This window comes from Odocoileus virginianus, chromosome 6 (genome assembly GCF_023699985.2).
Source record: "Odocoileus virginianus isolate 20LAN1187 ecotype Illinois chromosome 6, Ovbor_1.2, whole genome shotgun sequence".
Lineage (NCBI taxonomy): Eukaryota > Metazoa > Chordata > Mammalia > Artiodactyla > Cervidae > Odocoileus > Odocoileus virginianus.
The window spans coordinates 15,883,719-15,904,032 of NC_069679.1; the positions used below are offsets into that span (position 1 = coordinate 15,883,719).

The 20,314-nt window shown below is 47.5% G+C and overlaps 1 protein-coding gene across 5 annotated transcripts; it reads left to right on the plus strand.

The window, feature by feature from the left end:
* Positions 1-206: 206 nt before the first annotated feature.
* Positions 207-14,019, plus strand: SALL2 (spalt like transcription factor 2). Of its 5 annotated transcripts, none has more exons than XM_070468878.1 (3): positions 207-543; positions 9,416-12,224; positions 12,840-14,019. In XM_070468878.1, exons 1-3 carry the CDS (start codon positions 471-473, stop codon positions 13,081-13,083), a joined length of 3,126 nt encoding a protein of 1,041 aa, XP_070324979.1. In that variant the 5' UTR covers positions 207-470; the 3' UTR covers positions 13,084-14,019. The 5 variants fall into 5 exon arrangements, with proteins under 5 accessions (XP_070324979.1, XP_020748978.2, XP_070324980.1 ...); XM_070468879.1 differs by lacking the exon at positions 207-543 and adding an exon at positions 8,725-9,031; XM_020893319.2 differs by lacking the exon at positions 12,840-14,019 and having other exon boundaries at positions 9,416-12,636.
* The last annotated feature ends 6,295 nt before the right edge of the window (positions 14,020-20,314 follow it).

Here is a 20,314-nt window from a genome sequence, read left to right on the forward strand (position 1 = left end):
CATGAAATAACCAGAAAGCACTGTGAAGAGCTTAGAGGAAGAGTTAGAAAAACAACCGAGGGACATTTTCTGAACAGACAGCAGAGCGAGAGGCGCGGAACCCGGGCAGGGAGGAGAGGGTTAAATCCTTTCCTCTGCAGTACAAAAGAAAAGAGTGTGCGGAAAGATTAGGATTTTTGCTTTTACAATGGGAGCTGCAGAAGCGTAGGGAAGAAGCTGAAGAAAAAAAAGGGGGCGTCTCCCCTTTAAAGACTTGCAGAGATTGAGAGAGAGTCAGAGACTGAGAATCAGAGCGCGCGTGTGTCTGTCTGTCTGTCCCTGGGAAGCGAGAACATCTCTGCTTCACAGTGATTGGCATTGGGGGAGAGGCATCAGTTGGCTTCAGACCCAGGGGGGAGACCAGACCAGGTCACCCCGATTCTGACTAAGTGAGCGTTGTCCCTCCCTGTCCCACCTCTCTCTACCCGGGAATGTCTCGGCGAAAGCAGCGGAAACCCCAACAGTTAATCTCGGACTGCGAAGGTCCCAGCGCGTCTGAGAACGGTGGGTGCCGGGGAGGGGTGGGGGTGGGGGCCGAGTCCAAGCCTGTGTGGGTCAGGCCAGGGCCAGGGGAGGGCACCCGGGCCATGGGCGAAACCAGGGGGAGGACTTGGTCACTAGGGGGTTGAAAGAGTTGAGTTGCACGGAGTAAGGAGATGATGACCTGCGCTGGAGAGAAGCCTCGCTTGGCTTTTCTCAGGGTTGATTCTGTTTGTTTTCCGTGTTGCTTTTCTTTGGATGAAATGGAGTTTTCAAACTGGCTCTGTCTCCCCACCCAAGAGTTTTCTCCCCAGGTCCCCCTTTGCTCACTGGTCTTTGTGCCCGTTGCTAAGTAACCTTCTCAGACCTGAAGACCCGTCTCTTAGGGGTGGGATTTCCCAACTCCCCCCACCCCCCACCCCCGCGCCAACCCCCAGCCTTTTCTTTCTGGAGAGTTGGGTTGCAAGGGAATGAATTGGATGAACGTGAAGGTTCCCCTGAGGGAGAGGAGAAAAAAGTTTCTTATTGTTGGGCTGAGCAGAGAACAGATCGGAGCTCCCAGAGGGAGAGAGCTAATGTCGGCCAGACGCAGCCTGGTTTGGAGTGTGTATCTGTGTCACCTGGGGTGGAGGCTGGAGGAAAGGTCTGGATGAGGGGCTTAGGTGGGTGCTTCAAGGAAAGCCAAACTAAAGAAACCGTATGTGTTAACATACGTGCATGTTAATACATGCACATCATTTTATGAAGATATTATCATTTATGTAACAGATTTTCTTTATTAGGGTGGAAACTTTCATGTCTTCTTATAACATTCCAGGAAGAGGCAGCCAACAGAGCAACTAAGGTACTGAGCAATGACGTTGCTCAAAGTCTCAGAAACAGGCATAATCAGGAAAGAAACCTTGATTTCATGATAATCACACTCCACCTAAACTAGGGTTTTCCAATCTTGCTTGGTTGTGGGTAGATGTGAGCTAGTCTGGGAATCTGTATCTTTGCAAATATCCCTGTACTTCTTAGGATTGAGCAAGTTTTGGATAATCTTGTATGGCTATGTATTTCACACTGTGAAAGTTTGAAAGTTCTGGCTCAGGGAGAAGCTATTTATTTAGCAAAGAGCTGATTCAGCCAACAAGGTGGTATAGGATTAAACACAAGGATTCTGAAGGCAGAATTTCAGGATTCAAATCCTGACTCTACCTCTTGGTTAGCTGTGCAGCCTTTGTCGATTTACTTTGCTTTTCTATGTCTGTTTCCTCATCTGTAAAATGGGGATGAATATACTGACTACTACCTCATTAGGTTATTGAGTTAATACATGTTAGTACACTTAGAAAAATAACTAGCATAAATAAGTGCTTAAAACATGTGGTATAGCCCCTAGCATAAATAAGTATTTAACATGTGAGTATTATTATTATATGTGAGTACAGTGGCACTTCTTGCAAATACTGAAATAAGACCAAAGCTCTGGGAACTCTTGGTAAACTTCAGCATTTCTTTATGAGATATGTGTCATGGAAACCTCTAGGATAATGTATTTGTAGTACTTAAAACTAAAACATGGATTAAACTTACCTTCTCACCTGCTGTTAAAAAAAAAAAAAAGGACTTGAGATCAAGTCAGTGCGCCACATGCTACAGACATTTTGGCTTTTGTGTAGAACACATCCCCTTCAAGTCAGTGCTTTACTGGGATCCCACTGTGCCAGTATTAAGAGGTTCTAGCTGGTGGCATCCTTCCCTCCTGGGACACATTAGCCCCCCCTTAATGAGGCTGCAGGCCGGATGTTTCCTCCTGCTGCTCAACAGGAGACTTCCCCCAGAGCCTCCGAGTTGCCTTACAGCCCTGCTCCCCTGCTGGTTGGATTGCGGAACAATACTGAATCCCCCCAGAGGCGTCCTCCTCTCCTCCCCTCTCCCCTGTCTCCCCACTTCCTCAGCTCACCCACTCCCTACACCACTGCTGAGGAAGAGTCTGGGAGGCGGCTAGGAATTCTTGCACAACTGCCCTGAGAGGACTCTCCAGCCCCTTAAGCTATAGCTCCCACTTGTGGCTGTGAACACCTGGGGGCACGGAAATGCTGCTGCAAAGCCGTCCCCATAGAAACAGTATAGGCTTGAACTCAAGGGCAGCAAAGAATTTCAGCTGAAATTTTGCCTTTGAGCCATAAAAGTTAAAAACATAAATGTCAGGAGCAAGAAAGCTGTAGTTAACCTTAAGAAAGCCGATGGGTTTTCTGTTCAGAATTCTGAGAGTGAAAGATCCTTGGGCTACTAGCATGACCTGGGGTGTAATGGGGTCTCATATGTAAGATGAGGTGGCTAATATTTGATCAAATCTAAAATTCCTTCATGCTCTTAGAAGATGTACAGATAGGGTTTCTAGTCACTCACGTTATCTTCAGGCTCCTGAGTTCTCCTTCTACCCCAGGGACATTTTTTGTTGTTGTTGTTCTGCAGGCCCCCAAATTAGATAGGGAGGGCTCTTATTTGGGGGCTCTTACGTGTGCCCTTTTACAGGTGTACCTGTGGAGCTATGGGCATCCTCATGACCATCAGCAGACATTTATTTAGTAGGCTAGGGTGCCACTAAGGCTTTCAGGAGTCTTTGCCTTCCTTTAAGCAATGTTTACCTATGTGACAAGCAAATGCTGAGCCTTTGTTGCACATTTTAAAAGCTTCATCTCTGCAGTGACCTAAGATATCACCAAGACACAGTCTGAAAAACCTGTTTTCCAGCCCTCTTTTTGTTCAGCTTCCCTGACCAGAACACCAAAAACCTAACAGAATAGTAATTGCACGTAAGTGATGAGAAGGAAATAGTCTATTTACTTAAAAACTCTGGAGACAAAAAAAATTCCTCTCTTCCCTACAGAGTCTAGAAGTCTGGAATAGAGAACATAAGGGATGTGAATAGGGAAAATGTAAACTAGTGCATCTGGGAAATAAAGGAAACCATCAGAAACCCAGATATTTAGTGAAAAGGAGAAACCAGGACGACAGCCAAACAGATCTAGGGGAAGAAATGGCAGTTGGCAGATACCAAGAGCAGCAAAAGGGGAAAGTAGGCAAAAATAGAGTTTTGAGGGTTCTGTCCTCTTTACAGCATCCTCCCTTGGAGTATTGATTCCTGAGCCTTTAAGCCCTAGGCACTCCTGGGTCAAAAAGAAAACATTTCTGAGTAGCTAGAAAGTACTCGGGCAGGGTACAATAGAGCACTGGATAAGGACACAGAAAATCTGGTTTTCAGTCCAGCTTGGACTTGGAAGTTTTGTGACCTTGGACAAGTCCAGCCTTCTCCCAGGGTTTCAGCTTTTAGTCTTTACAGAATAATACTCATTGCTAATATTTGCAGAGCATTTACTATTTGTCAGGTACTATGCTATGCCCTTTGTATATTTCCTTTTGTTTATTTCTCTGCTATTATTACCTCCATTAAAATGACTTTAATTTATGGTGAAATATACAAAACAAAATTTGTCATTTTTAAGCATACAATTCAGTGGCATTAAGTATATTCACAATTCTGTGTGACCATCACTACCATCCATCTCAGAGCTCTTTCATCTTGCCAAACTGAAACTGTATACCCTTTAAATAATAACTCCCCATTTGCTTCACCCAATCCCACCAGCCCCAGAAAATCACCATTCGACTTTCTGTCTCTGTGAATTTACCAATTCTAGGGATCTCACATAATGAAACCATACAATATGTGTCCATTTGAGTGGCTTATTTCCATCTGGCTTATTTCACTCAGCATACTGTTTTCAAGTCTCATCTGTGTTGTAGCACTGCATAAGAATTTCATACCTTTTTGTTGCTGTACCCCCATTTTAAAAAGAAATCCAAGCCTTAGGGAAATTAAGAAACTTTCCCCAAGGTCACAAAGATTAGAAAGTGCTGGCACTTTAACTGAGATCTGATTCAGAGCTGACATTCTCAATCACTGTGCTCAGTGAGAGGTCAGCTCTCTAAAGTCACTTCCAGCTTCAAAACAGTATGAATTCCATGTTAAGTGCCGAGTCCTTTGATATCAGAAAAATGCCTGTTTTAATAAAACCCTTTTTTTGGTGTATTTGATCTAAGATATTCTTATTCTGGAAACATATATTTTTCTCACTTAGCACAAGATGTACCTGTGCCTGTTTGTCCACTGCGTTGCACAGGTCAAGAGTACACTTACTAGGTGTGAGTGACAGAAGGGTATGTGGGTGCATTTAGGAGAGAGGAGTGAGGAAGAGAAGATCATTTATTCTCCCTTAGAAATCCTCTATAGCAGCAATTACAGAATCAACTCATAATTGGGGACACTATCAATTGGTCTTGGTCCAACATTAACAGTAAGTTTAGGCAGGGCTTACATAGTATGCTCATTTCTTTAATGATTAGATGGAGCCTGAACTCTGTGTACAACAAAGCCTTTCATTTTACAATTAGAAGTATGGCTCAAGATGCACATACAGTCACTTAAACTCATAGTCGGGTGTATATCATGTCAATTTCTGTTCATGGAAGCAGGGTACAAGAGAGTCAAAATGTACCTGTGGTCAGAGTAGAGAGAGAACCCGACAGGCAGATTTTATTTTGCATTGAGCAACTCGTTTTACTTATGTCCTAATTTTGGTAAAGTTGAGCACAGGTAAGATTTGTGACCTTCCCCGGTGGCTCAGCAGTAAAGAATTCTCCAGCAATGCAGGAGAAACTGATTTGATCCCTGGGTCGGGAAGATCCCTTGGAGAAGGAAAGGGCAACCCACTCCAGTATTCTTGCCTGTGAAATCTCATGAACAGAGGAACCTGGCAGGCTACTGTCTATGGGGTCACAAAAGAGTCATCACTTTCTACTTTAACACTTTGAAGACTTGTGAGAAGCAGGGTGGCCTTCCACCCTGTGATGGGCAAGGCACTTCTCTGATACACACTATGGATCTCCTCCTTGGCTGTACATTGGAATCACTTGAGGAGCATTACAAACATTGATGCCTAGACCCACCCTGGCCAGGCTTCCCAGGTGGCTCTAGTGGTAAAGATCCCCCCAGCCAATGCAGGAGACCTAAGAGATGCTGGTTCGATCCCTGGGCCCAGAAGATTCCCTGGAGTAGGAAATGGCTACCCTGTATTCTTGCTTGGCGATTCACATGGACAGAGGAGCCTGACAGGCTACAGTTCATATCTTCACAAAGCGTCAGACTTAGCATGCATGCACACACAGCGTGGCCACTGGGATTTTTTAAAGCTCTTCCAGTAATTCTAATGGGCAGCAAAGTTTGAGAACTTCTGTTCAAGTCTACCTGCTACCCACTGATTTTTCTGTTTTCCGAGCCATCCTTTCCCAAGTTTGATGAGCCACCAGATTTAGAGTCACCTGATTTCATTCTTCCTTGTCATTTTAGCTCTTTATAAATTTAAAGCAGCATATCCAGGTCTCAGTCCTGTGTCCATCCCAGACTTTGCATGTGACCCAGGATAGCTTACTTCACCTTATCTACTATCTAGGGACACCATTACTGGGTTTGTTTAGCCCTGTGTTTATGACTTCATTCGTGTCTGCCTAAGAATCCCACCCCCCTTTTCAGGATAGGCAGTGAGTGCAAAGTGCTGAAAAATAGAGGGCTTCTCTTACAGGTGGCTGTTGATCCATCACCTTTCAACAGGGACTGAATTTACCTTTAAGAAGAGTGCAGATCAAATTACGAATCAGAAAGCAAGTTTCATTGAAGAGCAAGAAAGGGGACAGTGTTTCCCAGGAGAAGATGAAAAGAAAAGGATTTCTTTTCTTGTTGGAAGACTTGACAAAACAGCAACTTGATATCAAACGTTCAATGCTAACTAACAAATGCTCAGTAGAAAGCGTCCATCCGATTCCTTCTCTCTCACTGAGGCCACAGAGCAAATGGCAGGTGGGAACCACACAGGGCCCTTTCTCTAGCTTAGGGAAGCTACACAATGTTGATGTGCTTGGGAAAGTATTGGACAGGAGTCAAAATTCTGAATGCTTGTTGCACTGAATTACTGTGTGAACTTGGAAAAGTCACTTAACCTCTCCAAGCTTCAACTTCCTTATCTGTAAAAATAAACAACATTGCAGTTAACTCGTGACTTAACCATAATTGACATAGAATCCCCTCTCCCTCCCTAGGCAGTTCTATAAGCCTGGAGCTCCTCTGTTTTAGGGCCATTGTCCACAGTGTCAAGACCCTTGTGTTTATCTGAAGTTTCAAAACAATTCAGTACAATGTTTTCAATGAAAGTGGACATTATTAATATTATATTACACTAATATTAATATTCAACTATGTCTATATTATATACAACTCAGTGTGTGTGTTCAGTTGTGTCCAACTCTTTGCAACCCCATGGACTGTAGCCTGCCAGGCTCCTCTGTCCATGGAATTTTCCAGGCAAGAATAATGGAGTGGGTTGCCTTTTCCTACTCCAGGAAATTGCCCCCAACCCAAGAATTAAACCCGTGTCTCTTGTCTCTCCTGCATTGGCAGATGGATTCTTTACCACCTGTGCCACCTGGAAAGCCTAATATTAATATTGCATTATACTAACATAATATTACAGCTCCCATCCCAGAAGACTTCCTACTCTTAACATATGCCAATGATATTAGCCTCAGAAATGAATAAAATTGCTAATTCCCTGGCAGTTCAGTAGTTAGGATGCCACACATATGCTACCAAGGACCTGGATTCAGGGAACTAAGATCCTGAGTAAGCCGTACAGCTTGGCCAAAAATAAATAAATAAAAAGAAATTAATAGGCAACATGAAAACAGACCTAATTTGAATATATATGTATTTTAGCTTATTTTGGTTTTTTTGCCACTGAAATATAAGTTCTTTAATTCACAATATTTGGGACTCCTCCTAAAATTTGAAGTCCTTTATATACATATTATTTTATCCCCACTATTTTTCTCTGATGAAGCCAGCATAGTTACAGTATTACCACTTGACAAAAAAAGAAATGGCAGTGTAGTCATGGTATGACCGCCCACCACGCCTCAATTTACCAGCCAGGCAAGAACGGAACTGGGATTAGAACAAGGTGGATTTACTGATGCCCAGGCAAACCACAGAACTAAGGACTTGTTGTCACCTTCTGTAAGTAAGATAAGCTCTTTTAAAGAAGTGGGAAAGCCATTAAGGCTCATTTCAAGGTAGGAAGGGAATGCAGAGTACCTGGTCCAGGAGGCATCTTACCCCCTTAATCCTCTCTCTGAATAGGAGGCCACCTCTGTGCGGTGAGCAGGTGTTAAATCATTTCTAGGCATTCAACCCAGCCTGGGGCTAAAAGGGGCTTTAGGCCTCGAGAGGCTGCCTGGTAGCTCCCTCCTACTGCATTTTCCCCATTGTTTCGGGAGGAGTTCCCTTCCCCCCAGGTTAGAGCTAGGTGGGCCGCTGCAGGCTAGCATCTCCCCCAAACCACACGTCCTTAATAGTGTCTGCGTTGCCAGAGAAGGACAACGGAAGAAGGGTAGAGAAGAGGAAACTAAATAGGAGATGGCTCCTTAAATAAGCATGAACTCTATAAATGAGGTGTGGGCCGGGTGATCCGTGGAGTAACTTGCATTCAGCTATTATTCGGGGGGAGGAGGGGCGGGGAGTAAAGGGGCTTAGTGTTCCGCAGAGGAGTGCTGAATCGACTTCCTTGGAAATTCTACCTCGCAGCCTCCCACCCTGAGACGCTTCTTTTGTGGAGGGGGCGTGGGGGTAGGGTGGGAATGGAGGTGAAGAAAACAGGACGAAACTTGGGGCATTTGAAGGGGCGGTGTGAATATGTGTAGATAAGGGGTGGATTTTCTGGGGACCCCCCCCCTTCCCTCTCTGGCCCTCAGACCACCCTCTCTGGAGTCCACGTTTTCCAGGCTCAGCAGATCCTTTATCCGAAGGAAAATAAGAGAAGCCTATCGCTCTGCTCTATTGAGCAAAGCTGTGTTTCCTACTGTGCCCCCTTGAGCTTGCTGGGGAGGTGGGCGGACCGGTCTGGGCAGACATCTGGAGAAGGGGGGAGCTAGCAGAGGGCCAGGATAGGTGGACCCCCACCAGGCCCCACAGCACCTGTCACGGAGCCTACCGGAAACCCTCCTGTGCTCTGGGCTCCCGCCCCCATACACCCATCCCCCGCCCCCCTCTCCTCCCCAGCTCCCGCCTCCCTCCCCAGCAGCTCCTCCCCACAGACTCCCCTCCCCAGCAGCTCCTCCCCCATCTCCCCTCTCCCAGCTTTCGGGCTCCAGCTCCTCCCCTCCTGCGCGTCTCCTCGCTCCCCTCCCCCTCCTCCGCTGCGCCCTGCCCCCGCCGCCGATCTCCATCTCTGCAGTCTGGGCCGCTGGGTGCAGAGGCTGCTGCAGCCCGGGCGGCCACTGCCGCCTCCCCCAATCCGGATACCCATTGTCTCCCACTCCACCCGGCCCTGCACCTCCCGCTCAACCATGGCGCACGAAGCCGGGAGGAGCTCTCGTCTCGGGGGGCCCTGCGGGGAGCCGGCGGAGCTTGGAGGTGCGGTAGGGCCCGGCAGGGGTAGGGGTGGAGGGGGCGCGCGGGGCGAGGGGGGAAGGACTTTCTGTGGACGAGAGAAAACGCACGATTCTCCGCCCAGGACCCGGTCCTCCAAGCTAGTCCTTCCGCCCGCCGGTGACCCGGGGTGCGGGGGAATGGAAGGGGGACAGTAGCTTGTGCATGCCCGCTCCTCTCCTTCCTGGCCCCCAGTGCTGGCGTGTCGCGTCCAGGCGGGTCAGCCCTGAGCTCTAGCCTTCTGCACGGCCGGATGGTGAGCTCATCTCCCCACCCCCACTAGCGGTTACTGGGCTTGTTGTTAATTACAGCCTGTGTATACCCATCCCAACCGCGCCACCCACGGTCTCTCCTTGTGTTCTCCCCCAGGTGATGTGAGCGAGGACGACCACCCCCAAGTCTGTGCCAAGTGCTGCGCACAGTTCACTGACCCAACTGAATTCCTCGCCCACCAGAATGCATGTTCTACTGATCCCCCTGTAATGGTGATAATTGGAGGCCAGGAGAACCCCAACAACTCTTCGACCTCTTGCGAACCCCGGCCTGAGGGCCGCAGCAGTCCGCAGGTCATGGAGGCCGAGCAAAGCAACCCCTCGGACTGCGCGTCCTCTGTACCCACAGATCCCACCTGGGGCGCAGAGCGGAGGGGAGAGGAGTCTTCCGGGCACTTCCTCATTGCTGCCACAGGTACAGCAGCTGGGGGAGGTGGGGGCCTGATCTTGGCCAGCCCCAAGCTGGGAGCAACTCCATTACCGCCGGAGTCCACCCCTGCACCCCCTCCTCCTCCGCCTCCTCCTCCTCCCCCCCCAGGGGTAGGCAGTGGCCACTTGAACATCCCTCTGATCTTGGAAGAACTCCGGGTGCTGCAGCAGCGCCAGATTCATCAGATGCAGATGACGGAGCAAATCTGCCGGCAGGTGCTGCTGCTTGGCTCCTTAGGTCAGACAGTGGGCACCCCTTCCAGTCCCTCAGAGCTACCTGGGACAGGGACTGCCTCCTCCACCAAGCCCCTGCTTCCCCTCTTCAGCCCCATCAAGCCTGTCCAAACTGGCAAGACACTGGCACCTTCCTCCACCTCCTCCTCAGGGGCAGAAGCACCCAAGCAGGCTTTCTTCCACCTTTACCACCCCCTGGGATCACAGCACCCTTTTTCTGCTGGTGCGGTTGGGCGAAGCCACAAACCCACCCCTGCCTCCACCCCGGCCCTGTCGGGCAGCACGGATCAGCTGATCGCCTCGCCTCACCTGGCATTCCCAGGCACCACGGGACTCCTGGCAGCGCAGTGTCTTGGGGCAGCCCGGGGTCTCGAGGCTGCTGCCTCCCCGGGGCTCCTGAAGCCAAAGAATGGAGGTGGAGAGTTGAGTTATGGGGAAGTGATGGGCCCCTTGGAGAAGCCCGGTGGGAGGCACAAATGCCGCTTCTGCGCCAAAGTATTTGGTAGTGACAGTGCCCTGCAGATCCACCTGCGTTCCCACACAGGCGAGAGACCCTATAAGTGTAATGTGTGTGGCAACCGCTTTACCACGCGAGGCAACCTCAAAGTGCATTTCCACCGGCATCGGGAGAAGTACCCACATGTGCAGATGAACCCTCACCCCGTGCCAGAGCACCTAGACTACGTTATCACCAGCAGCGGCCTGCCCTATGGTATGTCGGTGCCGCCAGAGAAGGCCGAGGAGGAGGCAGCTGTGCCGGGCGGGGGTGTGGAACGCAAGCCTCTGGTGGCCTCCACCGCCGCCCTCAGTGCCACAGAGAGCCTCACGCTGCTCTCCACCGGCGCAGGCACCACTACGGCCCCTGCGCTTCCCGCTTTCAATAAGTTCGTGCTCATGAAAGCGGTAGAGCCAAAGAATAAAGCGGATGAAAACACCCCGCCGGGGAGTGAGGGCTCAGCCATGGCCGGGGTGGCAGAAAGTGGCGCAGCAACCCGCATGCAGCTAAGTAAGCTGGTGACATCGCTACCCAGCTGGGCCCTGCTTACCAACCACTTGAAGTCCACTGGTAGCTTTCCCTTCCCTTATGTGCTGGAGCCCTTGGGGGCTTCGCCCTCTGAGACCTCCAAGCTGCAGCAGCTGGTAGAGAAGATTGACCGTCAAGGAGCTGTGGCAGTGGCCTCTACTGCCTCGGGTGCCCCCACCACCTCTGCTCCTGCAGCTTCATCATCAGCCTCATCTGGACCCAACCAGTGCGTCATCTGTCTCCGGGTGCTGAGCTGTCCTCGGGCACTGCGCCTGCATTATGGCCAGCATGGAGGTGAGCGGCCCTTCAAATGCAAAGTGTGTGGCAGAGCTTTCTCTACCCGGGGCAATCTGCGTGCACATTTCGTGGGCCATAAGGCTAGTCCAGCTGCCCGGGCCCAGAACTCCTGCCCCATTTGCCAGAAAAAGTTCACCAACGCTGTTACTCTGCAGCAGCATGTTCGGATGCACCTGGGGGGCCAGATCCCCAATGGTGGCACTGCACTCTCTGAAGCAGGGGGAGCTGCCCAGGAGAATGGCTCTGAGCAATCGACAGTCTCCGGAGCAGGGGGTTTCCCCCAGCAGCCATCCCAGCAGCCATCCCCAGAGGAGTTGTCTGAAGAAGAGGAAGAGGACGAAGAAGAGGAAGAAGATGTGACCGATGAAGATTCCCTGGCCGGAAGAGGCTCTGAAAGTGGAGGTGAGAAGGCGATATCCGTGCGAGGTGATTCAGAAGAGGCCTCTGGCACGGAGGAGGAAGTGGGGACTGTGGCGGCAGTGGCCACAGCCGGGAAGGAGATGGACGCTAATGAGAAGACCATTCAACAGCCTTGTCAGCTGCCACCACCACCGCCTGACAGCCTGGACCAGACGCAGCCAATGGAGCAGGGAGGCAGTGATGCTGCCGGAGGCTCGGAAGAGGGGGGAAAACCGGAGAGGAGCTCCAGCCCAGGGTCAGTGCTGGCCCTTGAAGGGGAAGGCGGGGGCACCCCCTTGGTGGAGGAGCTGAGCCTGCAGGAAGTGATGAGAAAGGAGCCCGGGGAGAGCAGTGGCCGAAAGGCCTGTGAGGTGTGTGGCCAGACCTTTCCCACCCAGGCAGCTCTGGAAGAGCATCAGAAAACCCACCCCAAGGAGGGGCTGCTCTTCACTTGTGTTTTCTGCAGGCAGGGCTTTCTCGAGCGGGCTACCCTCAAGAAGCACATGCTGCTGGCCCACCACCAGGTACAGCCCTTTGCCCCCCATGGCCCTCAGAATATTGCTGCTCTTTCCTTGGTCCCAGGCTGCACACCCTCTATCACTTCCCCAGGGCTCTCTCCCTTTCCCCGAAAAGATGACCCCACCATCCCATGAGCCAGTTTTTCTGTACCTGCTGCCCCTTGACCCAAGGAGCAGGAAGTGAGAGCTCTGTAGAAGGACCTCCCAGATCTATGAGCCTTTACTTGTCTGTTTCTCTGAGTTCTTAGATGTCCCTAATGACTTTTCTCTAATCCCCGAGTTTCGAAATCGCTGTGCTCACGGCAGTTGCCCCCTGAGAAACTTTTCTTCCCTCTTCATTCATTGTACCTGAGGAAAATAGATTCACTACAGCTTTTACATTCCCAAGAAGAACCCTTTCCAGCTTCCCTGAGAATGACCCTTCTTCCCTCTCCTCTCCCTTCCCTTTGGCAGGTGCACCTGAGCACCCACATATGGAATTACAGTCCACCCCGAAGGGGGCAGCATCTGTCCCTGGAGGGCCTAGGGCCACTCCTCTCTGGTTACCAGGTCAACCTTCATGACTTCTTGTCCCAGGGCATTCCTTCCCAGCTGGTGAGGGTGGGCCCACTGTCTCTTTGGAACCAGGACACAACCTTCCTGTCAAGTGACCTGCCTGCCAAGCCCCAGACTTCCAGTTCCATCTCCATCTCCACCACCCCTTCAGGCCCTGCACCACCAGTGCTGTTTGGCCCAGGAACTGAGGCTGGGAAGTTGCCTCCAGGAGTGGGATCCAGAGAAACCAAGAAGAGAGCTCCCCTTTTCCTCTTTTGGCTTCTTGCATCCAAGACAGTGCCTGGGAAGCCCATCATAGAAGAGAAGTAGCAGATTGTACATTCCTTCTCCTTCTGTGTGCCAACAATGAAAATGCAACAATATCTGTCTCTCGTGGCCCAGCCCCAAGGGGTAGGGAGAGATGAAAGGCACAGGATTCCTGCTAGTAAGGCACTTGTGTCTTAGTCACATTAAGGCAAAGGTGTTGGCTGGTTAATATGCCAAGATATTTTGAGCTTCTCATATCCTTCATCTTTGCCTCTCACAGTTAGGAAACAAGTGGATTTCTTGCTGAGAGGTCTCCCATGGGATGGCTATTTGGGAGAAGGAAATATGAAGTTCATATCTTTTGCAAGCATTGTTGATGAGGGTAGTTGAAGGACTAATGGAGAGTTGAGTGTTGTAAAGCATAAGGCTTGCTGCAAACCTATATGATTAATAAAGGGGCAAGATGTAAAGGAGGCGACCTCAAATTCTTAATTGGATGGGTCGATGGGTCTCATGAATGTTCTTTTGGACTCATGGTGACTTTTGTGTGCTACAGTGCACCATGGATCAGGGGGGTTTGCTAGCACTAGTGTGCTTCTAGTTTTAGATAACTCCCTCCTTTATTCCCTAGCCCCTTGTATTTTCCTTGTCTTCCTCTCTTAAGGTCCACTTCCTCCCCGTTTTGCCTGTCCATGGACCTGGGTTTGTGTCTTTGCCACTGTCTGGTTCAGAGTCCCAGACTTTGGGAGAGGAGCCCCAGGTGCTGTCCTCCTTGCCTCTCTGTCTTGTAATGAGATGTAGTATTTACTCTTAACATAGGATCATCTGGAACAGGAGTTCTGAGGAGGAGGGGGTGAAGGTTCTGCTATTGACTGACTTGAGTGATGGCTCCTCCTCCAAAGGTGTAGGCTCCAGAGTTTCCTAACATAGTCAAATGTGAAGAGCAGACAAGGGAGATACTAGTGTCTTTCCCTTTTCATTAAAGGTGTTTTAACCAAATATTTGTGTGTTTCTCCTTATTTCATGACTAGCCAGCTGGGGTGTGATATGGGCATTCCCTAACATTGAGATTCCCTTACCACCTACCTCTCCTGCCAAAGCTGAACATATGGTGGTGAAGTATTTAATTTGCTCAGCCTTGTCCTAAAACAACCTCCACTGAATGTAATTTCCTTGTTGAAATGGTGTTTGTGTTCTCAAAAAGTAGAGGATTTGCTCACTGTTTACAGCCATTGTCCAGGTTTTCTCTTTGCCTAGATGCTTCCACCACCAGACTTTTGCATTTTGTTTTGTTTGGAGTTTGAATGCTGTCTATCAGTCTTTCCTGAAACCTAAGTCAGACTAGCTGACATCAGTTAATCTGCAGAACGAAGGTGAATTCATCTTTATGATCCTTGGTCTAATGTTATAAACAACTTAAAAAAATAATTCAACCCTAATAATTTCTACCAACAAGGTAATATAAAGGAGAATTTTTAGCAGAGGAAGTACATTGGGGATGGGTGTGTGTGTGTGTGTGTATTTTTTTTTTTCTTTTTTGTTTTGTCTCCACAACATGGTAAGGTTCAGATTTGACTCTTAGACCTTGCTTCCCTAAAGAAAACATTCTCTGGAAAAAAAATTTTTTTTTTAAATTTTTGCTTTTGTAAGATTGTATCACTGAAACTATCTGCTAAAGGGATAGGACTGGTAAAATGATTTGCCTGAAGACATGTAACCAATCAGAAGTGGGTGAAGAACCCATGTCAGCAGAAACTAGTTTCACTGCTACTACCTTCAGGGGTGGTACTTGCTTCCGGTTCTATCACTGGACTTCTAAAGTGAGGCTGGCTGGAAGACTGAAGGGAAGAGGTGAGTAAATCTGTTCGTGAACGGAGGTTTGGTTACAATTGCCTCCTGGAGTGGTACCCATTCCCCTTTAAAGGTACTAGTGAATAGGACATAACAATCTTGTGAAACAGGCTGGGGGAGAAACAGCTCCTGTCTCTTTAATTCCCTACCAAAGCTTTATAAATCTGTTTTTCCTTTCAGCCTATGGAAGGAGGTGGGTCACCAATCCTTCTATTCCCTTTACCTCCCCAACCCCATTGGACATAGATAATGCCATTTAACTAATTAAACTAGACTTGCCCTCTCTTTAGATGCCAGTTCCCATTATGATAACAGCTGTCAGTGAGGCTTCTACTAATGGATACTTCCTTGGGCAGGTCAGCCCTGAGCCTGACTCCCCATCGTCCTCCTCCATAGCTCTACTTTATTTTCCCTTCTATCTACTTTTCATTCTTTTCCTCGCCTGCTTTTTCTTCTTTTGTTGACTTCTGACAGCTTTTATTTCTTTTCTATCTTCTTATTCTCTTAGAGCCTCCTCAAAGCCCACTCCAATCCCCATCCTCAACCCTACCCTTTCTTACTCTCAATTCTCATTTGGTCATTTCTTTGGAAAGTGAATTAACTCTAACCTGCTGCAGTGAATATGTAAATAAATGCAGCTTGCAAAACACTTTACCTGAAATATGCACCATGGATTCAGTTCAAACTAGATGGATAAACAGATGACTATTATAAGAAGCAAGAGACAGTTTCTTAGCTCATTCATTCAGTTCAATTTTGAGGATTTCAGAGACCTCAAGTTTCAGAGACCAAGTGCTGGGTAGGTACAAAGGTAAAGAAGACATACTTCTGCCTTGAAGGGAGCCCAGTCAAAGAAGAGGAAAAACATATTTTTATATGGTGGTAGTAAATACTGTGCTAAGACACAGTGGCCTGTGGGATTCCAGAAAGGGAAATGACTAACTGATGATACAAAGATAGAGAAAGGGGAGGGGACATACAGCTTTCATAATAACCATGCTGAAATAATTAACCGAATCCATACGACGACCTTTGGACAAATGGAGTTACCATGTAAAAACCTATATAAGGTACATCAAGTCCCCTTTGGCAGAAACACATTATGTGCTACTTCCAAGATGTCCCTTCAAGAAAGAACTGGCTACCTAGCTCCGAGAAACCTGGTTAGAGAATTCCACGGCAGTCCACTGGTTAGAACTCTGCGCTCTCACTGCCAAGGGTCAGGTTTGATATCTGGTTGAAGGAACTAAAATCCCACAAGCTTCACGGAGTGATAAAAAAAAGAAGGCTGGACAGCCTCCAGTTGTCCTCTTGTCCAGCCCCTGGTCAAAGACTAAGCAAGGTGGTGGGTGGTATAGAGCTTAGCCATTGCCAGGGAACATGGGACTAATGAACAGTTCTTACCATGGGACTCCCCAGTGGCCTGGCAGCAACTATCACAGCTGCAGCACTGATAGCTTTGGACAGCTCTCCCAACCCAATCCCACTTTCTTCATCCCTCCTCCCCACTTCTTCTTTTTTTTTTTTTTAACAAGTGTTACTTCCCAATAAAACTTTTGCACTCCTGACTTTGCCTCAGCATCAGCTTCTCCCAGATTTCAACCTGTGTCACCCCTCAAAAAGGTCTCAATTCTATTGGCACATTTTCATCTCTCACAATTTCTACTAGGATTCTGGTTTACTGTCCCTGGAACTTCTTAGTAAACATCTATCTCCTGATTCCCAGAAGAGACTTCACTCACATGACTCTCTCAGACCCAACTTTGACTTCCCTATACATTTCCTTTCTTAATGTTTAACAACAGATTTACTAACCCCAATGGACATTATGCTTTTGATTATATAATTTTAAAGTCTGAGTAAGGACAAAACTGAAGAAAGAAAACATTTGACCAAAGATCCAGTTAAGAAGTGTAGTATTTGGTCAATACTGTGGATGTTTCAGTAACCCATTGCTATGTAACAAACCATCCAAAACTTAGGGTCTTGCAAATAATTATGTATTAGCTTGTGAGTCCATGGGTCTGAACAGGCTTCAGCTAGGAAGGCTTGTCTGTGTTCCAGGTGATCAGGGCTGAGCTCTCACAGCAGCTTCAATTTAGGTTGGAGGATCCAAGATGGCCTCACTCACTTCTGGCCCCTCAGCTGAATGACTGCAACGCTGGAACCTCTCTCCTTAGAGTCGTTCATTCTCCAGGATCTCTTTTTGACGTCTTTCAGCCTCTAGAATTTCTCTCTCTCTCTCCCTCTCTTCTCCCTTTCCCTCTCCCTCACTCTCTCTTCAAGTGGTCTAACTATTAGGATAAATGGACTTCCATAAAGGCCTGGGTCTCTAAGATGACAAAAGCAGAAGCTGCAAGGCTTCTTAAGGCCTAGAATCTGAAACTCAAAGAATATCATCTCTGCCACTTTCTCTTGGCCAAAGATAGTGAGAAGGCCAGTTCAGATTCAAGAGGAGAGGAAACAAGCTTTACCTCATTGGGAAGAGTGACAGAGTCACAGTGCATAAGGGTATGTGTGATGGGAGCCATTACTGTTGTGGCTAACTCTGAACACTCTACCAGAGCAGATTAGGAGATTACCAGAAAGTTAGGAGATGTAGCACACACAGCAATCATCTGCTCACAGCTAGGCTTTCAGTTGTTGGACTAGAAGATGTCTGGGTGAGAGCCAGTCCTCTCTGCACTGCTCACAGTTGTATGCAGACTGGCTAAGAGGGGGCCCAGATAAGAAAGCAGTGGCTTTCTTTTGAGCTGAAAACTTGTCCTGAGGCCTCTAGAAGAAAATCCCTCTATAAGCAGGTTATGCTAAGTGGTCCTCTTGTGCTCCTAAAATTTGCCTGGTTTATTATTGTAATAGTTTAAAAAGTGAATGTTAAAGCAAAGACTTCTGGGAGCTCCCCTTAATTTGGCCGACTTTTAGGAGTACCTGTACTGCCACTCTGGCTTTCTCTGTAGGTAAGAGGAGGCAATTCAGGTCATGGGTATCCTGAATTCTACCAGAGCCTGAATCTCTTCCACTAGACAAATTCTTCCTTTCTTAGACAAAAAATGCTTATAAGTTTAAGGGATGACCTGTGGAAATCTGTCTTTGAGATGAATCAACCCTCTTTAACTTCTGCAAAGCTATATCCAATACTGTCTTTCTCCTCCAGGACTATTTCATTTTACTGCTATATAGTTACTATATATTTCATTTCTATGTGTTAAGGACCTTGAAAGAAATAGTGATCTTACAGTAAGTGACAGATTCAGATTTGGGCACAATTAACTCTAACAGTTCTCTAATATAGCAATAATGGGATTATCTTACTTTAGTAATAATACATGAGTCTAAACATAGGGTCACATAGCTGCTAAATCACTTCAGTCGTGTCCAACTCTGTGCGACCCCATAGACAGCAGCCCACCAGGCTCCGCCATCCCTGGGATTCTCCAGGGAAGAACACTGGAGTGGGTTGCCATTGCCTTCTCCGAGGGTCACACAGAATATATTCTAAATAAAAATGCAAAAGCAAAAAAAAAAAAAAATGCAAAAGCATCCTTTGTCAACTTTCTTGAGGGTCATTGTTAGAACCAGGTTTATTATAGAAAGCAAAACCCCTTAGGTAGAGCAGTCCCTTAGAAGTAGTCTCTTGTGATCAGCCAACTTCACCAAGAGTATTTCTGCTGAGTAAGATAGCATTTTTGCTTCTTTTTCTTCAAGGCTGCACTGAGTCTTGGTTGCAGCATGCAGGCTCTCTAGTTGCCCCACATGGGTTTGGTTGCCCACAGTATGTGGGATCTTAGTTCACTGACCAGGGATCACACCTGTGTCCCCTGCATTGGAAGGCCAATTCTTAACTGTGGCTGTCATGGAAATTCCATTTTTGCTTCTAATTAAGTATAACCCTAAAAATTAAATGTCCAGAGATGCTCATATGAGCCCATATTCATTTCCGTGTCCTGCATTTCAATGCTTATATATAAAGGAACACAAGGTAAATTAAATTCAGAAAATGAGATGGAAATGAATATTTTGATCACTGCTAAATCTGCACAGTACCTAGCACATAGTGGTTACTCAGTAAATATTTGCTGAATAAATGAATGAAACTGCCACATTCCAATATACTTACATCTTTCTTCTTAATAGTCCCTCTTCATTTTCATCCCTTCCTTTCCATTACTATCCATAGATGGCTTCTGACTTAAAGATTCTATGGTGAAACTATTACAATAGGCTACTAATCATTTCCCCATCTCTAAACCTTTTTTCCCATCTCAATTCAACCAAAATATCAGCTCCCCTAAAATATTCCCTATACGCAAATCTTAAAATGTCCCCTGTTGTATTCTGAATAAGTTGCAAGGTAACATGTACCTTTTTCAATTTAGCTTCAAATATGGAAACAAATATTCTCCCAAATTCCCAAATATAAATTTCTATGTTCTAGCAAAATTAATCTGAATCAACATGGCATACACCATGCTTTCCTACATCGAGTCTAGACCTTTGCTTTTATCATGTTCTTAGTCTGGAATTCTTTCTTATACTTCACCTACTTAAGTCCTAGCTGTCATTTCAAGCCTGAACCTTGATGTCACCTTCTTTCCAATGCCATCTTGGATCATCTGGGCTTGTAGAGACCTCCCTTCTTTGCAGTCACGTTTGCTTTTTAAGCCTATGTTCGTGCTGCCTTACCTTGCTAAGATGGTTCAATATCAGTAAAGCAGGTGGGTTTTAGCTCCTTTACCAGACCAGAGACTCTGAAAACAGGGGCCATGGCTTCTGAAGCTGTTCTTTCCGGCGGTAGTTGGCATTCCGTATAGAGTTAATGGCAGCCCACTCCAGTACTCTTGCCTGGGAACTCCCACGGACGGAGTGGTGGGCTACAGTCCATGGTGTCGCAAGGAGTCGGACACGACTTCACTTTCACTTTTCGCTTTCACGCATTGGAGAAGGAAATGGCAACCCACTCCAGTATTCTTGCCTAAAGAATCCCAGGGACGGAGGAGCCTGGTGGGCTGACGTCTGTGGGGTCACACAGAGTCGGACACGACTGACGTGACTTAGCAGCAGCTGCAGCAGCAGCATAGAGTTGATAAGTCAATGGTTCCCAAATACTTCCATTCAGAGGATTCCATTAAAAAAAAAAAGTTTTTAAGTTTACTATTCAGAGAAGTTCACATACCAAACTGGCTCCAGTGATTTTCTTAAACAACGTGTTCATGCCCACAATAAGAAACGCAGCACAACCAGAACCTCAGGAGCCCCCTAGTACCCCCTCTGAGGAGCCGATCTTACTTTTATTTATTAACTTAGCCTCCCCCCCACCCCAGCCCCCACCTTCCCCAACTTGTGGGATCTTAAACTCCCCCACAAGAGATCAAACAGGGTACTGGGCAGTGAAAGTGCGAACTCCTAACCACTGGACCACCTGAAAGTTCCCTTTAGACTCTAC